The sequence below is a fragment of the Rhodnius prolixus genome, unplaced genomic scaffold (genome assembly GCF_049639745.1).
Source record: "Rhodnius prolixus isolate KJV_2025 unplaced genomic scaffold, Rpr scaffold_7, whole genome shotgun sequence".
Taxonomy (NCBI): Eukaryota; Metazoa; Arthropoda; class Insecta; order Hemiptera; family Reduviidae; genus Rhodnius; species Rhodnius prolixus.
Window position 1 is genome coordinate 33,756,958 of NW_027411582.1, and position 21,558 is coordinate 33,778,515.

Consider the following 21,558-nt stretch of genomic DNA (forward strand, 5'->3'; position numbering starts at 1 on the left):
TACTTCGTCGTCTAGAAATACACTGGCTGAACGCAGCGAGTTCAAACTACGCATACGTATTAAGGGGAAATGTGACTTCCAAATGCCACTTCGCGCGCTTTTTGAAGCTCTTCGTTCGCGCTCGGCAAGCATGTGATTACTTTTCAGCCAACCCTCGTATTGTTACACAATATTTATTTTTTTAATTTTTTTATTTATTTATTACATACTGCTTTTGGGGTCTTATCCCCTTAGCATGGAGTTTGACATTGATTTACAATGATACATACTCGTAAATGGTAGATATAAAAAAACGCAAAAAAATAAATTTAAATTCGTAAAAACAAGATTATATGAACTTCGCAAGAGCTTATCTTTTTCCTTCTGTCTTACATCAGACCTTAGCTTTCATTAGCTTTTTTTAAAAAGTTACCACTCATGTAAAGATAATTTAACGTAATCACATATAGCATTGATTTGATTTACAGAGTTAATAGAAAATAGGTTTACATAGTTTTCTGAGTCAGGCAAAGCTGTTGCATTATAGTTGTTTAATTTATGTGATCGGAAAGGCTCGAAGACCTGACAGGAAAAAAGGAAGTGCAGCAAGGAGTCTGAAACGTTATTTTTACAAAGAGTGCATATATTGGAGCTATCGAAGACATAAGTACAAGAGTTGAAATAGATTTTTGTTTTATTGAGGTTAGCTAATCTAAGCTGGGATATTAAGCGAATTTTTTTGATGGAAATAAGCCAAGATAGATGCTGTTCATTGATGCCCAGACTACTTATGTGACGGTACAAAATATTATATTTACATCGGTCAATTACATAGGCGATATCTCTACTTAAACAGTCATTCCAAAGACGTTTTTCTAAGTTTTTAATTTGGGATTTAAGAATAACGGGATCTCCCTGCATGAAATCTAAAGCACCTATGGAGCTTAAAATTAATTTAAACTGGGTAACCCAGTTGTATTGAATTTTATTAAACGGAAGAGTTTCCCTAGCGAGAAGAGCGTCAAAGCAGATACGTGGCAATCGTGTTGGGGGCATCCCTAGTATATTTACTGCAAGGGTAACCATACTTTTAAATATTCTAACTTTTAAAGGGACAAGTCCATATTCCAGACGCACAATACTATTTGGCGTAAATTTACTGACATTATAAATTTGTTTAACAAATTTCAGCTGTACTTTCTCAATTTCATCAAAGTAGTTAAATGCCCACAATTCTCCGGCATATAACAAAGTAGACCTAATTAAAGCGTGCAATAATTTATCTCTAACTTTTGTGTCTGGAGTGCGGGATTTTATCAAAAGTTTGTGTACACGGGTTATTGCCAAGTTACCTTTTGCGGTGAAATACTTACAAGCTTGAAAAAACTTACCCGTTGCACTTAATGGCAATCCCAAGTAATTCACTGAATTTACTATCTCTATCGGTTCACCAGCGAAATACACTCCCCGAAACTTCTTCGGGCGGGTACTTTTAGAGAAATAGACAATTTTAGTTTTAGAAGAATTAACATAAAGGGAATTTTCATTACAATATTTTTCTAGAATTGAGAGTTTTTCAATTATATCCGGTAAGGAACTCGCGAATAACACGATATCGTCCGCATAAGACAGAAGGAGCAAGCGATTATTTTTATTAATTGGGAAAAAAGAGGCATCATGAGATTCAAAAAACTGAACAATATCACTAATGAATAAATTGAATAATAACGGTGATAGTGGTTCTCCCTGAAGGACACCAGAAGTTACATCAAAATCAGCCGTACTTCCAAGATTGGTGGCTACGCAAAGTTTAGCATTATCGTATAAACTCTTAATAATTTTAGTTATATTTGAACCAATTCCCAATTTTATTAATTTAAGCCACAAGGTTTTATTGTTACACAATATAAAATTACTTTAATAAATATTTAAAATCAGAAAAAAAAATGTACAAACATAAGTACCTAATAGTTTTATTTTAATTAACTTAAAATTACTTTTATGTGGGGGTCGATGGAGATTTCGAAAAATTACATAGGGGGTTCTATGATCCAAAAAGTTTGGCGACCCCCTGATCTACAGTAATGCTAACCATGTATTAGCACCACCTTTTTCTTTTCTATGAAATCACCCTCACAAAACATATACTTACGATGAAAATAAAAAATTCCGCACGAATCATAAATATGAACTCAGCAATCCTTGAACGAACTTCCTTAAATTTTGTAATAAATCCTACTAAACAATAATTACTTGGAATAGATTCATTTCTCTTTTATTTTTTTTTTTCATTTATGTAATCATCATTACAATAATTAACAGAAATTGTGTTTTTCTGACCTCATTAATTATATTAATTAAGATATTTTCTAATTGACCTAATTCTGTACAGCATTTGACATTTAGAGGATGATGTCATATAGTAAATAATCCTTAAGAATGGCCTTTATTAATTTATCCTCTTTTTAAGATGTTCAAAACAGAGTTATCATCCAAAATACACATTGTTTTAAGGCTCCTTCTTAAATCAATCTGGACTTAAGACTAGAATGACTTTCTTTTACTGCATTTCTCTAGGTTCTTAATCACTAATTTTTCTCCAAATAGTGTTTCTCAAATTTTGCATCATATTTAATTCTTATTTGTATTATGCATATTGTAAAACTTATGCACTGAAATGAAAGGGAAGTTCAAATTACACCTCTCCAAAAGAACATCATTTAAAAAAAAAATAAATTGTTTTACCAACATTTTAAAGTTTGTAAAAACATTTATTTTAAACTTACAAGGGAACAACACAACCCCCGACCCCGCAAGAAATGTTCAAAAATCAGTTTTCCTGGACATTGTAAAGTAAAAAAGTAAAGTAAAGTAATCGCCTATTTTTTCAGGCTTAACTTCTAAAACTACATATTAGGTCGTGGACGGAGGCGACTAGCAAACATACTTTACTGAAAATTTCTCATATTAACCATTAAATAAAATCCAAGGCTTAAGACCGGGGAATCGAACCCAGCACCACAATGCATATTAGCTTTGCAGGTCTCGCCTCTAACCGCTCGGCTACCGTGGCGCCTCCTTGATAGTCTACAATTTATAAGTCTATGTGAATGTACGTATACATAATATCTCAAAAAGTGAACAACTCTTTGTGTAATAATGACATACAAAAAATAAACCTAAATTTTAATAACACATTCATTCTAACTTCCCAGAGAAAATGTTTCAGTTAAAAGTTGAAGATTTTTAATTTTTGTGATTATTTCACACAAAATTTAAATTTAATCGTAGCAGCAACAGTTTTTCAGAAAATCTCGAAAGTACTGTTATAATTAAGTGGGACCCAAGTCTGAGTCAGTCAATTTTTTTCCAGTATGTAAATCTGGTACCATATTTTTATTTTTCTTTTAAGGCGCAATAACATATGAGGTCATTGGCGCCCAGAGCTGTTTTCAGTGCACTATCCGCCCAAAATAAAATGAAAAATTGATTACTGAAAATGTATCGATACCTCCCCGTGTTTTTAGTTTAATTTGAAATAATTCAATGTAACAGTGTTGTCTAGTACTTAAATCAGGTAAAAGGTTGATTGATGTTATCGTATTTTATCAAAATAAAAATAAGAAAATCGATATTTCCTCCACTTGCGGAGTGAATGAGGTCACCCCTCATTAAAAAAGAAAAAAAAAATGTTAAAAAAGTTTTAGTTCCTTTTTAGTCTAAACTAGTTTTTTAAAGTCCCCATCTCCTTATTTCTCAGTGTCAATCTCTAAAGCTCGGTGCCTCAATATTTATTGAAGCAACACCACTGCCATTTATCAAAACATTTCTAAAACTAGGTTGCTAGCTCTTGTCGTGCCTTGGCGTCTCCCTGGTTGGTTTTCCCCTCAGTTATTGACTAGTTTGCCACTTGTCGTACTTTGTTCTTGTACTTGTTTTCCAGAAACCTTCATCCGAGCTCGTCTTGTTTGTTAAATATATTCTCTATGCGGCCTTTAGTCATCATGACTTTGTTTTTTTAACTTTTTTTTTTACATTGTGTTAATTTTTTTTTTTTTTTAACTTCGATCATGGATTAAAAACAAGTGGGAGATTTAAGTAAACAACTGTGATTTCTTATGCAGACGAAAAGGTTTCATTTATATTCATTTGGTTAGATCATAAACAACCAATAATACAAAAAAAATCTATCTCACTTCTCCCACATACTAATTCACTCATTTATGTCTTTCCCTTATCAGCTGCCTTTTGCGATGTGATTTACCTTAAAGAGCTGTTTGTAGAGGTGTCTCACCTATCTAAAGCCAGTTGCAACCATCTTTTTCAATCCCTCTGTTCAGCTCCTCATCTTAATTTCTCTTTTGCCTATCTGGGTATCATAAACCGCCGTTCTTTTGGTTAATCTTTTTTGTGGCTAATCAATCTCAGTTAAATCTCTTCTATAGTACCTTACGCAGGCTTTCATTTCAGTGTAGCACTAACTGCAGTATTCCTCGCCCGATCTCGTCGGATTTTTCTCCGCAATCCTTAGAAATCACCCAACTTCATTGCTTAGAATTGACTCACTCACAAGCCTTTTCGTTAGGCTCCAAGAATTCAACAATTTGTGGGAGGAAAGTGCACTCATAAATCATCTTTTACATTTCCTTTAAGACCTCTCTTTTATTTATAAACCTTAACAAACTGTTTTAAAATTCAAGGTGAGAAAAAATGAAAAATTGTAAGTGGAATTGGTGTGTGTTCACAGCAAATTTGTTTATTTTAACGTTATAAAAATATTATATAACCAAAACTCGTGACTACCAACGATTAGTTTTTGCACAGTGAATAGTAGTTCCCATATTTATACCCAATATTTGTTTACATATTTTTATTTTTTGCTCTATTTCTTGGCGAGATTTCAAAAATTACGACTAATGCACCTGTTTTTACATTTTTCAGTCTGAATACGGCCTCTCGGAGGAACAGGTCGCAGGTGAGTTGCGTTTATTTTTTTTTTCATTTTCTGTTTCCATTAAATTTAATTAATTATAGTATTTTTATCATTTGCTCAGTGATGTTTTTTTTTTTTTGTAGTTTCTGTTAAGTTGGCAATTCTGCAATATAAAGGTTCTTTGGTTTATGAAGGTTTCAAGTTGTTTATATAAGAATCTTATCTAAGACAATTCCATACTTCCTTTAAAGAAGTACTAAACTATACTTAAGTAATCGAAAAATAGTTAACGAATATTTTAAACTTAAGTGAGTTTATGATTTAGGATTATATAGTAATTTCTGCAACTCATTTTAGCTGAAGTGGATTATTGTGAATACAATGTTTTTCAAAGTTTCTAGAGATTCTTGAGAGAGTATAAATTTGATCTGATAGCGTTACCATGATACGGCTAGTGCCTAAAATAACTAGGAATTTGCAGCCTGATAAACTACATTCCCTCAAGTTATTACATGCCTTTCTCCAAAAATCAAATTCTAATATTAAGGAAATGTTAATAAGGTAAACTTTAAGGCTATTCCTATTTTCTTTCGATTTGTCCATATTTGATGAGAAAATCCAATCGACTTCTTTCTTTTTTTCTGAGTGAAGTATATTTCAAAAACCTTTATTGTTTAATATCAAGGTAAGACCTCGACATAGAATAACGAAAGCATTTCTTTGGTAATGTGTAGTATATTTATTTCTTTAATCCATCGATATTTCAAGTTGCTTGGAATCTAATGAATATCAATGGTGTGCACTAAGTCGTTGGTACAATTTTCACTTCACTCTGTTCAAATATTATTCGTCTTAAAAGTTCACTGAGCGTAATCAAACGGAATTTTACGTGCCTCCACTAGCCAAGTGCACAGGTTTGAAATCCCTACGAACTCCAGCAAATTCTAAAATTATGAATAGAAATTATTACTTCTATTTAATATTTACAAGTTTGAGTTTTCTGCAGAATAATCAATAGTGCAGTATTATTATTGCACAGTATACCTAGTCGCACAATTCAAAATTCAGACTTTTTCTTTGTGCTTAATTAGTATCCTATGATTCTTAACAATTACATGTAATTGATGAATTACAATTTTTCATTTTAATTTTTAGTTCGGGGATGTGCAGCCTAACCACGAGCCGCCACTGCTGTGGTTGTAGATAGACATTAATATAGTTCATTAGACAGTAACAGCCTACTTAGATTGCTCTTAATGTTGCTACATGCTGTTACAGAATTCAAAGAAGCGTTTATGCTGTTTGACAAGGATGAAGATGGTGCTATTACAATGGCTGAACTTGGTGTTGTGATGAGGTCGCTGGGTCAAAGACCTACTGGTAGGTTATTATCCTAATACTTTGAAAAGAAATATTAAATTAGTGGACTTGATTTTATGCTTTTTATTGATCAGTGTTAACTTTTATAACTTACAAATATACAAGCTACAAATATCTCGTTAACTAACTTCCTTTTCAAAATCGTTTGCAGGAAGTAAGTTTTATAAAATTGTATCGAAATATTTTATTTTTATAATTCCCTTATTACTCTAAAACTATTTTATCGATTAAAGATGGTTAAGTCCTGCTAACCAAGGGCTCTGGAAAAATAAAAGTTATCTGTAACAAGGACGAAGAAGCTTTCTTTAATTGAACAACCCAACGATAAAAAATCTCGTGGTTTTTGTTGTTGTTGTTACGGAATGTGACATGCTACATCACAACATGTGATGTGTGTAGCGTCATATCATAAACAACACATCTTATTCGTACATATGTCAAACAATTCGTAAAAAGAATGACGAGGTAAATTGATGTAAGAAATTAATTTGTTTATCGTGTCCGCAGGCATATTGCAACACATCTTCAGACAAACTACACATAACAGACGACTTGATTTAGTTTATAGCATAAACTAAACACCTCTAATGGTCCTAAATGTGTTATTGTCAAGGTTTTCACTGAAAATGTTGTTGTTAGGTCGGCATTCACGCATAGCGATTACAAGAATATCCCACCTAACAGACTAGATATTATGATCTGAGTTGTTGTTACAGGCCAACTGTTGATGTTTGTTATTAATTGTGTTTAGCACTTTTTTTTCTTAAAAAAAAAAAAAAAAAGACGATGTTTTTTTACACTCTACAGAAACCGAATTGAGAGACATGGTGAATGGTGTGGATCAAGATGGTAATGGTTCCATCGAGTTCAACGAGTTCTTGCAGATGATGTCCAAGAAGATGAAAGGTGCTGAAGGGGAAGATGAGCTGAGAGAAGCTTTCAGGTGATTACAAGAATTTGTGTTCTTTTAAATTATGTGCTTCTAAATGCCATCCGAATGTTTCGAGACGCGTGTACGCCCCATGGTGATTGTAGGTTCGGTTCGAGGTTGCTCGAAAAGTTTTTTATTAATGGGTGCTTGATCCTTGTGATTCATGATTCTAGAGAGTTTCACGACATGCCCGGCTTATTGAACTTATTATATATTGTAGTAATGACAATGCGAGCTCCAAAATGCTGTATCGCGTCTTGTTTTCCCACCATTGTGACTTTTTTTTTGTATGTTTAGTAGTAATACATCTGGAGAAATATATCATGTTTTTAAAGTACATCAGTGATAAGGCACATAGCCGACCATCAGCCACACGATTACAGCCAGAAAGAAAAAGAGGGAAGATCCGACAGCGTTGGCATCCCTCTAGACAGGTTAATGAAGGTCCACTGGTGATGGTCGTGGAGTGTTAAAGTACCTTTTGTAGGGATACTTCTAGGCTGTCCTAGTAATGGTTCAGCCTTTTTAGAGTTAGTGGAGTATCCAGTAAAGCGCTAAACTTTTAGGCGTATCTTCGTTGGATGTTGATGGAGGTATTTTTTTGTGCACTTTTTTGTTGGTGTAGAGTCAAGTAGGACATACACCCTTCTAGCAACATGTGGCCAGAAGCTTCAGTGGCTTCCTATAGTAACTGGAGTTTGCTTGGTTAAACAAATGGTTTTTATTTATATTTTTTCAGGGTGTTTGACAAAAATAATGATGGATTGATCTCCAACTCTGAACTTCGTCATGTAATGACAAACCTTGGTGAAAAGCTGTCCGATGAAGAAGTAGATGACATGATCAAGGAGGCTGACCTTGATGGAGATGGCATGGTTAACTATGCAGGTAATATTTTAATTTATTTATTACGATTTTCTCAAAATTACTGCATTAGTTATACTTAAAATTCATTAAAATAAAAAATAGTATGTTAGAGGAGGGATGTTCGCACCAGGTTTTTCCAACACAAATTTGTTTCTCATCAAGAGAAAAGATCAGCGTTGTAAATGACCAGAAAAGGGGCTCAAGACATAATTCACTCGTTCACTATATTTTTCTATTTGGCGCAAAGCCAGGACTGCGTAAATATTAAGATGTTTACATTTATTCTTTCTGATTTTAGTAAAGGAAAGTAAAAAAAAAAAAGAAGGAGTTATTGGGTTATTTTACGACGTTATTATTTATAGAGGTATTTGTAAAATGTTAATATAACGACAGTAGAAAATGTATATCCAAAACCTAGTATAAAAAGTCGGAAAATCACCTCAGCTCAGTGTAACAAATGAATAAATAAACTAACCTATTTTATATACCCTTAAGATAGGTTATTTTATTAGTTACAGGGTGACCCAATGAAAATGACCACATTTATTTCTTTAATAACAACAAAAGTATTACAGATATAAAAGTAACAAAAAAATCTTTGAAAAGTAGAAACATGGGAGATTATTTATAGAATATTACATCCTTCTAATGATGACCGTTCTGGGCTTTACATTATTCCAATCGTTTAACGAAGTTTTTGAATACTTTCTTCAGCATGGTAGCCGAAATTTTTGCGAATTCGGCTCTAATCCTCGATTTTAAATCCTCTAGATCACGGGGCTTGGTTTCATAAACACGACTTTTCAAATACCCGCACAGAAAAAAATCTGGAACCGTCAAATCTGGCGAGCGAGGCGGCCAAGCGAAATCTGAAGAACGTGACAATAAACGAATTCCAAACGTTTCTTTCAACAACGCAAGTGTAAGAGCGGCGGTGACAAGATGCCCCGTCTTGCTGGAACCAGGTTCGATTCAAACGACGTTTGCGGCGGAGTTGGGGGATGAGAAACGAGTTTAATATCTCCCTGTACCTCTCTCCACTGACGGTACCGTCGAAAAAATATGGTCCGATAATTCCCCACGACGCTACACCGGCCCATACTGTAACTTGTTGGCTATGTAACGGTTTTTCTTGAATGAATTGCGGATTACCACTTACCCAGTACCGAAAGTTTTGTTTATTTACCGATCCAGAGAGTTCGAAATGAGCTTCATCGCTCATTAAAAGATTATTTAAATCAATCTCACCATCGTCCAATTTCTTTAACATGTTTTCGGCGAAAAGTAATCTCTGTCGGTAATCAGTTTCTTTCAACTCTTGAGTGATCATCAACTTATATGGATGGTGGTTCAAGTCTGAGGTTAGAATTCGACACACAGATTCCCTTGATAACTTCAAAGAAGCTGCGTGACGGCGAGCGGAACGAGTTGGACTAATTTTTATTGCTTGGCAAACTTTTCCGATGTTTTCCGGTGTACGAACTGTTCTTTTGGCACCTAAATGAATCTTATCAGTCGTCTTTTCAACCCACCTGAGGATCGATTTTCGCGTAGGAACAGATTCATTAATTTTAACTTTGAACTGTTTACGAAACGCTCTTTGAACTTTCACAACTGATTTATCTCGAAAATACGCTTCTACACAAAATGCTCGTTCTTTTGCAGTATAACGTTCCATGATTACTAAAATGTTGATAGCAGAAATCTCCCATGTCTCTACTAACCATAAAGCGCGCGTTCGTCCCTATAGCAGTGACCACCAGAATTATTCAAAAAAGAAATGTGGTCATTTTCACTGGGTCACCCTGTATTTAGCAATATGACGTATATTTCTATTATGTCAATATTTAATTATTCTTTACTGTTCACGTATTTAATTTTTTCTTGTTCCCGAAAACGGGATGTCTTCATCTGTTCAACAGTGTCCAAAGATTGAAATAAGATCATGTTTGAAAACATTAAATTAGATAGATGTCAAGGTGTTTTAAAGTAAAAGTACAGGAACTACTTAAATATATTAATGAATCATATGTTCTATTATGGGGTCTGTCTTTGATTTGTTTAATCTAATAAATTTTTTCTTTCTGTTTCAGAATTTGTTACAATCCTGACATCCAAGAAGTAAGCTGTATAATATTGTAGGTACAACCATCTTGGATTATTGTCTTTTTTCTTTTGGTTAACTTTTTTCTTCTTTCTTTTACTTTTTTCATAATATAACTATTTTAATCAAGTTACAAAAAAAAAAAAGAAAAGAAAAAACTCAAGAAGGAAACATGGTTTATTAAATAGTTTCCATCCGCCATGATATATAATCGTTAAAAGAATTAATAAGAAATTGAACTTTGTGGATGAAAAAAAAAAAGTATTAACAATTTTAACAGTATACATTTTAAAAGTAAATATTAACAAAAATAAATAAAAAATAGTTTAAACATTGGAAAGAAAAATAAATTAGCAGTTTTATTTTATATTTAAGGGCTTATTGAAATGATAAAACAAACATTTTTATTAAATAGATGGTTAGCATATTAAAACAAAATACCAAGAAAAGTAATTCATGGGTATAACCTTACTATCAACTTGAATAATAGAAACAAAACAATATTGAACGCATGCTTGTGTGTGAATATGAAATAGTTTATTTCTGACAACAATAATTGGTTTTCTGTTTGAAAAAAATAAAATAAAGTGAAATTAGTCATCCATTTTTAGCGTTTTCACTATTTTTGTATTCACATGCAAGCAGAGGCAGAGAGAGAAATAAAGTAACAGTTTTTGATGGATGTACACGAGATGAAATGAAAGAATGTTTGTCAGGTAATAATGTACCAGGTTATATAAAGTGAAAGGTTGATGTATGAAAAAGAAAAGAAAAAAAAAACTAATAAAATTCTTATATTTTAATTCAATTTTATTCACGTTAAAAAATAAACTACTTTTTTTAATTGTTAGCACTACTAAATCATCGTATTTCTTGTTCAATCATTGCGCACTTCTATCTCTATTAGACAGGGTGGTTTATTTCTCTGTGATGATTACACGAGACGTGATATTTTTTCGGTTTCATTATAAAAAAAAAGAAAAAGTTTTGTTGAATCTGGGTGTACCAGGTTGAACTAACCATATTTGAAGGAAGAGAATTCCAACACCACATTTAAGGAAATTAATTATACAGTATTCGGTGTTTCTCAATTTTTTTTTTTTTTTTTTTTTTTTTTTTTTAGAGAAACGTGTCATTTTGTTATTTCTTAACATTACACGCCCAAGTTGGGACTTCATTTTTTTTTACACAAATTTTGGTGTAGAATGTCGCAATTTAAGTAACGCCAATTCAAAATTTCACCTGGATCTTTCTACACCCACACGTACTTTTAACCTTAAAACATTTAAAATTTTGATATCTTTTATTTAAGTAATAAATTGCAAAAAAAAAAAAAAATTATTGCGAAGCTTCATTATTTTGTTTACAGAATTCAAGCCGTAGATCTGTGTACGGAATTGTGGAGAATTTATTTTCAAGTCAATAAATATTTTTTGGCATGTAAGATTAGAGAGGTAAGATTTGTTTTTCACAAATATAAACGTGATATTTTTTTTTATCCATTGCGCACTTCTATCAGACATGGTATTTAATTACTTAGGGCGCTAATGACCCCCGAACTCGATGCGCCAAAAAAATAAATTACATCGGCACTTTTAAGACGCGTCTGCTTTCATCTTTTAATAACTATTATAAAACCAAATAATTTGTTATTTTCACTACTTGAATCAGAAATTCTATCATACACTTTTAATAAGAAATGTTATCCTCAAAAATCTAAAATTCTTTCATTTCCAAACTACTTCAATCATAATTTGTTCTTCATAAGCCATAACATTGGCATAGTTAATTTTAAAAACTGTTCTCTGCGGATTAAGCAAAACGAAAAAAATGTAGTTTTTGGATGTAAGAGCCCCCTTCCTTTAAAAAAAATAATAAAAAAAAGAAGTCCAATGCTAGAAAAATATTTAAATATGTGTATGGAATATTTGTACTTTTTTAATAGTAATAATGAGAAAAAAAGTTGTGTTCAAGTTTACAAAGTGTCCTTGTGGAGGATATTTAAAGGAAGAATGTTAATTTTATTAATTATTAAACTTTATAAACTATATTAACCTATGTAGATTTTAAAAAACCAGAAAAATAAAAGGAAAGGTTACCATTATACAATAATGATACTAATGTTTCATGTTTTAATCATTTAAAATGTTTGATGATTACATTTTAATTAGTTTTTTAATTAGGTATTTTAAAAATTATGAGATTTTTGTTATGTTAGCACTTTTTGATATTGTTGGGTGATTTAAGAAAAAGAAAAATTATTTAAAAAAACTAAGCTGTAAAATATGTTGTAAAAAAAAAAAAATCACAAATGTTTTCTATGTGTTCAAGCTTGTCTACTATTCGCTCAAAACGTATATGCCCAAAACAAGTATGATATTTGATTACGTATTTATATCACTGGCAAAAAGTAGTGAGGTCTTAGATACAAGCGACAATATCTTACTTTCTCCGTCTTGGCATGCGATGACAGGACTGATTGATTTGGCTAGTAAGGAAACGTGATCGGATTATTCTGAAAATAAAACGATACTTTTTAGGTTTTCGTGAACGAAAACTTAGAAAACTAGCAGCGGCTAAACCATTTAGCTCGGAAAGTCTATAGTATCTGGATATTGGATGGTTTTTTTAGCCTATACAATTCAGAAAGTTTCTCCCTATTAGTTGTGAATGTGTTTTTAACAGTTTGTGTAGGAGGTTTCAAGGAGAAGTTTAGTTCAAGGAAGGACGTGCGAAGGATTTGGCCCCGTAAAAGTGGTGATTACGGTTTTGGGTTTGTCTTAGCACGAATGAATTTTATACATTTAATTTTATCCGCCAGTCTGAGCACCATTCTCCTCGCTTTGAGCGAATAGTAGGAATCAAGTTAAAATAGTGGAATTTCGTTAAGCTATAAAAAGGGAACTATATGCATTCAATGCAAAGAGGTTGTATATTAAAATAAAATAATCTCCAATTTATTTTAATGGAAATAAAATAATCAGTTACCATGGGTTATTTATTTATTTTAATTTTAGGGAAGCGTGCTTTAAAGAGTGGATTATTCAAGTTAATTTGTCGTTGTTTTGTATATAATATCATAGGAAATATGAGAGTTTATATAAATATATAATTATTCAATTTATACTAAAATAGAAAAAAATATTTATATATACGTAGATATAAGTATTAGTGTTGTAGTGAAATCTATATTACAAATAATCACATTTAATGCAAGTGATACACTGCAAATATTAATACCAGCTTCTTTTTTTCTTTTTTATTGATGTTTTAAAATATTTGCACTAAAATAAAAGTTTTATTTTGTAATGGTAAAAAAGAATGAGTCTTATGATTGCAAACTAACAAAAAAAATCAATGGTTTCTTACAGTACATAAGATGCTTTATTCATATCCATGTAACGCAACAGTTATTAGTTGTAAAGTTGACTGTTTAAAAAAAAAAATTGTAATGCTGGGTTAGGTTACCGTTTTCTACTTTTGTTGAGTTTTCCAGCCATTACCAAACCTGGATATAATTTTTTAAAACTTAAAAAACCAAATCACTTTAAAAAAAAATTATATATATATATATTGTGATCTTTAAATCACTAAATAAATAATAATGAAAGAGGAATTACTTAAATATTATGGACTAAACGCAGGAGATAAAGCTTATTCAGTTTTTTTTTTTAAAAAAAAAAAAGACAATGATCAATAAAAACACTTTATTATTTTATTTAGAACTAATCAGTAAAGGAGAGAGGTTTTCTTTTTAGTGAATGTTTATATTTTAGTGAATGTTTTCTTTTTAGTGAATGTATTTTATTAATTTTGGCAGTTTTGTGATTTTTTTTACTTTAAGAGTGATAAGTGTAAACTAAAGTGTTTTTTTTGGGGGGGTTTATTTGATAAAATTTTGACTGCCAAGTTGTCACAAGTACTGCCCTTGTTGGGCAAAAAAATGACCTATAATACCTTAGATTAAAATTGTAGGTGTTGGACTTTAAATAGGAGAAAATCAGGTTTATATTATGTAAGCAGTTTTTTTTTCTTTTTGGCTTTTTGATAAACGTAAATTTTGCACATGTGTTGAAATTTGTGGACAACCATTTCAACTTTTGGTAAGAGGTAATCTTGAAGAATTTAATCAGAACGTGTTACCTTATAGATAGTATTTAAAGAGTAACCTAAGCGGTGGTTACTGCGTGTCGCTTAAGTTCATGGTTTCTTGATGTTTCTTTACCCATTTAATAGCTTTGTGAAAGTAAATAAGTATTATTATGTTGCATTTAAATTTTTTTTTTTTTCTTATAAAACCAAAATTAAAATTGATAAAAATGAATTACTATAAACGAAATTACCCGGATGAAGAGATAAGATGTAGTAACTTGCATGTTTCTATGCTGATGTTTATAATCGGCATTTAGATACGTAGAAGAAGATCAGAGAAGTATGATCTGAAGCCTATTTGTTAGGTAGTTTGAAGAGGCATCCTCTAAGAACACTCTAGAGTCTCGCATGTAGTACGGTTAGAACTGATATTAAATGTTAGTTGTTTAAAACTAATAGGTAATCAATTTAAATCCAATCTAAAATATCTATTTGAGGTTCCCATAGATGTCTGAAAGGCGCATTGTATGAGGAGATGAGCTCTTTGAAGTTTGTTGCATCAAATATGTACTTCTACAGGCCCCTAGAGAATTTTACGATCTTTCAGGGTTTCTGTGCAGTTCTGTTTAGTGTTGTTTGATTAGGCCTGCAAGATCTTTGAAGAGCTAGTTCCACCCACTACTCTCTTTCAAGATGATTCTCTTTAGATTCATCATAAAATCGGTGGAAGGGGTTTTCTAGTACTAGACTATTTTTCAAAGATTTAAGGACTACTTTTTTTTTAACAGCTGTTTTGACATTTCTAGTCAAAAAAGCGAGGTAAAACAGTTGTTATTCGGAGCATTTCGAAATATTCGTACATACATGTACTAAATTTGGCGAATTTATTAAGACCTTAAAAGAACAAATTACAATTACCTTTTTTTACCATACTTAGACTGATAAAAAAGTTAATAAATTGTGAAGTGGTCAAATTTTGAAAAATAAAAAATCGTGTAAATCACCAATTTAATTAACCTAACATAACCTCCAAAGCCCATCCAACAAAAAAACGTCCTCAAAATAAATAATAAGAATAATTAGCTCAAATCGCGTTTTTGTACACCTCCCAATTATTTCATATTATACATATATTGTGTTTTTCATTATTCAATTCAGCCATGCACTTAGTGCCTTTATGCTGAACTTATCGATTTCATTCATTCACATAATAATTTATTGTAGTTCAATAATAGTAAATCTGTTGAAAAAATTATTATATTATAGTATGGTGTTTTATGTATTTTGCGAGTGTATGTTGATGTTTTTATAATATACATATATATATTTGGGCAGTCATTAGAAATTAAAAAAAAAAAAATCACGTATATTGGGGAAGATATGAATCAAACATGATCGGAAGAAATTTTTTTGAACCATAATGACTCCGAGGCTACATTACGGTAATCAGCTGATTATTTCTACCACATCTGATTCATGTCTTATCCTCCCAAATATATATCTGTATAATCTATACTTGTTTTTTTAGTTTAATAGATTACTGCTCACTGAACGATAATGAATGTTGTGAATACAGATTTTTGTTTTATAATAATAGTTAAAAACTTTAATGGGATAAATTTTGTAACAAATAATATTTAATAATCCATCCTACCTAAAGACAATAGTTTTTCTTGGCATTATTTGTTGCGATGTTGGTGAAAGAACTTTTAAATACCTAAAAAGTTGACAAATAAAAAAAAAACTATCGATAATTTTGTCTCAAAAATATAACATATATTAATTTGTTATTTGAAAATTTTGTAAATTATTTTTTTAAGTAATTAATTTTGGGATTTTTGTTTGTTTGTTGTGGACTTGCAAACAATTTATAGTTAGCAAGTTAAATGCACCAAAAATAGTGAAGATTTTTAGGTACCTAATACACCAATAAAAAAAAAAATAAATAATACATATTTTTAAATTAAGAAGACTTGAGAAAGAGACAATTGTTGTATGGGTTCATTAGATTTTTTTTGTTTTTTAATTGCATAAACTTAGGTGCCAGGGAGTGGGTTTGGTGTAACATGGGTATAGCAGTTTTTAATTTGTTTGACAAAATTTATAGTAAAGTATGAGCTTCCTCGCCCCCTCCACGACACCTAATTTGGTGGTTGGATGTTTAGCCGTGTCTCAAAAAAAAAAAACATACTTTTTTTTATTTACTACATATTTGCCGTTCAGAGGTTGAGTCTTTGTTAAAAATTTCAAGCACTTAAGAGGGAGATAAGTGTTGCGAAAGGACTACAAGGGTGTGAGAAAAAAAAAAACTGTGACTGCGTCATGGACCCGGCCGTGTGTTGTACGTGAATACGTTTACGTAACGGGTTATATTTTTTATATAAAATATTTTTATTTATATATCTTTAGGATGAAACAATGTGTCTTCATAATCGACGATAGAACACAGTCTATGCCTAAACAGTCCGTTGTCGATGTAGAAGCGATTTCATCATCCACATGCATAATTTTAACCGCCCCAGCTGCAGATGTACTGACAACGTCGTTGATCCGCTCGGACGCATTCATTCTTTTACGTTCCCGGCGCAGCTTGACTCGGTAATATGGTGTTTTATTATTACCATTCGATTGTAGATTGTACTTGAGAAGCCCTTTCCAACCGTATACGATCTCTGTATTTGGTTTTGGTTTTTCGACGCGTATAGACCGACATTATATATTTTGATAATATTGTTTTATTCTAACACCTTTATTTTATTCACTGTCACTATTTTACACTAATGTTTTATATACAATCGATAGATTCTGATGACAGCTGACGATTAAAACTTAAGCGAACATCATAGCTTCTCCGAGTCAAAAGTTATACTAATTGCAAATCTCGATATGCAGCAAAATGATCTCAAAACGGCGGCGCCTTCCCCTCCACCGCGCGCGATGCGTCACAGTCCTCGCTTATCGTAATGAATTCTTTGATCCTTTAGCTATCCAGTGGTCTAATTTAATTTTGGATGTAGACGATAGATTCGAAACTATAATGCCAAACTGTATCCCCCGATTTTGTTATCATTAGGTTTTTTAGATTGCCTCCATATGATAGCAAATTTAAAGATGTATTCACGTCAAAAAAGAAAAGAAAAGAAATACATTGAATTGTAAATGGATATTTAGACCAAAAATAAGTACTTCGTTCCATCTTGATTTCTTTCCCAAATCATTCGCGAACACCTGATTTTTGAGGCAAGAGAAAGAGTTCCATTACTTGTGGATATAGTATGTGTGGACTCCCTCATAAGAGGTTTTAGAAAGAAACTCCCTAAGAAAAAAATAAAACAAACATTCACAAAGGGATGAGTTTTGTTTCATCCTCATACTTGTGAAGTTTTCCCTCATGAAGCAGTGCCTTGCACTTATCGAAGTCTTCCTAAAAGTTCTACACAGGCAGCTCTGTACTACGTGAGCAGAAATTTCAATACTAAGAAGATTGGAAGTCTACTTTCAATGAAAATTCGGCAGCCTATATTTTCCTTTTTTTGTTTTTGAGGCTGTTAAGGTTCAAAAGGAAAATCCCTAGAGCATATGTCGTAGTACCAACCTCCCTCCTCCTTGTGGTAGTAGTTCACACTAATCCTCACTAACAAGGAACTATTAATGGGTATTAAGGTGATGTTAAGTGCAATAAATCAAATCTTTCACTACAATCTGAATGCTAAAAACTTGACAACTTAATGAGTTCTTAAAACTTCTTATGAACGGCTTAAATTCAAATTTATTTTTTTTATTTTTTTTTTAAATCAAATTCCATACAGTTTTGTAGTCTTAAAACAAAAATTATGCACTGGGAAAATAAAAATAATTCCTTAAGAATCAAAATTAAAGAAAAACCTGTGATTTTTTTATTTTTAAGTATAAAAAAAGAATTGAATTTTTTTAGTTGTATTTAAAAAACTATTTTACAAGTATCTTTTTGTTTAATACAAAAAAAAAAGTAAATGATATAAATGTTTTAAAAAAAGACAAAAAGGAAAAATATTGTTTACAAGTGATTACATAAATAATATTATATATATATTTATAAATAGACTAAAATTTAATTGTTAAATATAGGTGCTTGTAAATTTATTTTATTTTAACGAAATTTAGAAATTCTTAGTTGAATATGTCCATAAAATATAATTACATGGAGCTATAACTTAATACTAAATAAGAATAAATTAATTGTTGATTGTCTTATCGCATAACAGAAATAAATATATTGCATTTTAAAGAAGTTTTATTATATAAAAACTTGTTGATGTCTAAAGAAAATTCATAACGATAATAGATGTTGTGAAAACAAAGATGGTATAACGAATATTTATTTTTTAGAAAAAATTACTTTATTAATAATTTAATAATTTATGTATACAAAATAGATTATTTAATCCACCTCTCCCACAAAAAAAATATGTTAAAATGTGGCAACACGGCCAATATAGATAATTATATAAATAGATTTTATATATTAACTTGTATTGTAAATAATAATGCAGTATATTTATACATATTTATTTATAATATGCAAATTTATTAAAAGAGGATAACAGTTGTGGATTAAAATTAAAAATACTATTTTATTGACTGTTAAAGTTATAATATAAACTTTATTTAATAAAGAATAGGGGAAAAAAAAATTTTCATTTTGTATGTGGAATAGTTTTTTTTGATGGGGTGTGCAATGATCTTATTTTAAATAGTTATTTATTTGTGTCTTATATAGAGCATTATTTTATTGTAGTTCGTATTGACAGGGCGACTGACTGCTCTTTAAAGAGTTATTATATATTTCTTTGATTTCTCAAAGGCAATAGTTTTATAATGAGATTACTTCTCACTCGGCTTTCTCGTATAAACTTACAATAAGTATTGTGCAAGTAAAGAGGCCATTTTGGGGGGGGGGGGGAATTCTCATATACGTACATGTTATTTGCAAGAAGCATACAAAGTTCAAAGAAATTCGTCAAGAGCCCGTTCTTGCTTTGAAAATAATTTTTAAAAAAATATTTAATTTTTTGTTAAGAACCAATTTAAGAGGTTACAGAAAATATTTAATTATTTAACTCTTCAGTAAAGTATTTTTATTTTCTGTTGTGTTCTTGTAAAAAAAATATATTTACGTATTTTTTGGCTCATTTCTTAAAATTAAAGAACATTCCCTTTGCTCTTGCATTAATACGAACTAGAATAAAAAAAAATAGTGTATCTAACGCTCCAAATGAAAACTAGTTTTTCATTAAAAAAATAAATAAATACAAAATAAAATAATTAGAAACATATTCTACACCAAAAGCAAATTTTATATTTTGAATACTTAAAAATAAAAAAAAGTAATAAAATTATGAATTTTTTGGTGGGTGGAAGTAACAAGAATAAATTAATAAAATAAGAAGCTATTACACAAAAAATATTTAGGCATTTGTGGAATGACGAATTATTATTACTGTTAATTGTATTCTTTTTCAGATGCTTAAAATTCAACTAATTCAAAGCTTTCCACAAATTAATTAAAGAAATTCTCTTTATTTTTTCAGAGATTTATATATTAAATAAAGAAAAAAGTAAAAAGTATATACTTCTTATGAATTGCGTCCATTACATCATAAATTTAAAAAAAATAATAATGAAAAAATGCTTTTGGCCATTCAGGGCCCCTCAAGTGAATGTATAAAAAAAACCAAAAAAAAAAAATAAATAAATAATAAAACAGTGCCGACTTTTGTAGATTATCACATTTCATTTTGAGCTCAAGTTTGCTGAAATATTTTGCACTTTGAAATAAATAAAGACAAAACCTAATTTAAAAAAATAAATAAATAAAACAATGTTATAATAAAAATCATTTTTTTACACTATTCATTGTACATACATAAAATTTATGTTATATTTTTTATGCAAAGAAATAATTTGTAAAAGCTAAAAAATAAAAATCAAAAATATATGAAACGACAGATTACAAATAAATAATAAATTGGCAGTTCTACTTGTTCTAAATAAAATAATAGACAAAATAAAGTTCTCTGCCTCAATAAAGAAACTGTTAAAAAATTTATTAATTATTTATTATTTTGTTAAAATCTTTTCAATCCTTTTTTAGCTTCCTAATTATTCTTCAAATTATGTAACAAATTTTTAAGTTTTTATTTTCGACAATGATCAGAGAATATTTGTTTTTTTTTTTTTTTTGTAAAAATCTTAATGCTCTAGATATTGGACAGTTGAGGACAATTAGGATGCAAAGCTGCCTGTTTATATAAACAGGTCTCGTCCTAAATAAGCGAATACAAAAAAAAAAAAAATGGATACAAATGTTTCTTCAAATTGATTTCCAAAACTTAGAGCAACTTAATATTTTTGCAAAATACTATGGCCACTGTCGAAAAAAGAAACCTAATAAATGTCATGTTTACGCACAAAAATTAAAGAAATCCCAACAAGGTTCAAAACTTCATAGTTCGTTTATGGTACCAATCATTTGTCGTATGTAACCTGACAAGCGTGTAAAAAATTATTTTGGAATTTTCTACTATCCTGGTTATACGCGATGCACACATGTAAATCCGCTACGTTCGTTTGAGTCGTATGCACCGGGAAAGTTTGATTAAGGGCCATTAAAAAAGAACCATTTTTGTTTAGAGTGCTATAATTTTATAAAATTTCCAGTTCAAAGAAAATTCCTTTATCCCAGGTATCCCTTTACTGGAAAGGAATTTAGACTTTTAGAATCTTCCTCGAAGCTGGATCCAACAATTTTATTGAGAATGAAATATACTCTTTAAAAGACCAGTATTTAAAAAAAATATATATTATTACAAAATTCCATTCATTAGAGTGATATATTAGATAAAGGGATTTACTTTAATCTTGACATTTTTATTTCCTACTTATATGTAAACACAATTCTTTTCTTTTATCTACAGGTCATTATTGTTTATTACACATTTTGATGGAGCAGTAACATTTGGAACGATATGTTGACTCTATTTTCAGTTTGTATTCGCCTTGGCATGGGCTCTTATTAATTTCTTAGTTTCTTGGCAACATCCAATGCGTTGTATGTAAGTAAGTCTAATTAGTTTAGAAAAGTCTAGATTTTTCGCGTGCTTTACCATTTTAAGCTGCAGTTTCAAAAGGATTTTTTGTTTTCCTCTTGAGGATTTAACCTTAAGAAAAATTGAATTTTCTAAAAGGGTTCTTCAATATTTTGATTGTAATTCACAATTCCACTGATACAAA

At 30.5% G+C, this 21,558-nt stretch overlaps 1 protein-coding gene across 13 annotated transcripts in view; it reads left to right on the plus strand.

Annotated features, from left to right (window-relative positions):
- Positions 1-20,374, plus strand: part of LOC141447479 (neo-calmodulin-like) — a 210,579-nt gene extending 190,205 nt beyond the window's left edge. For 11 of the 13 annotated variants that reach the window (XM_074115085.1, XM_074115082.1, XM_074115075.1 and 8 more), the window contains 5 exons: positions 4,921-4,954; positions 6,191-6,292; positions 7,100-7,235; positions 7,963-8,111; positions 10,184-20,374. In XM_074115085.1, coding sequence (XP_073971186.1) covers positions 4,921-4,954; positions 6,191-6,292; positions 7,100-7,235; positions 7,963-8,111; positions 10,184-10,215 — 453 coding nt within the window. In that variant the 3' untranslated portion in view covers positions 10,216-20,374. The remainder of the gene's footprint in view (positions 1-4,920; positions 4,955-6,190; positions 6,293-7,099; positions 7,236-7,962; positions 8,112-10,183) is intronic. The other 2 variants (XM_074115077.1, XM_074115081.1) reach the window with 1 other exon arrangement.
- The last annotated feature ends 1,184 nt before the right edge of the window (positions 20,375-21,558 follow it).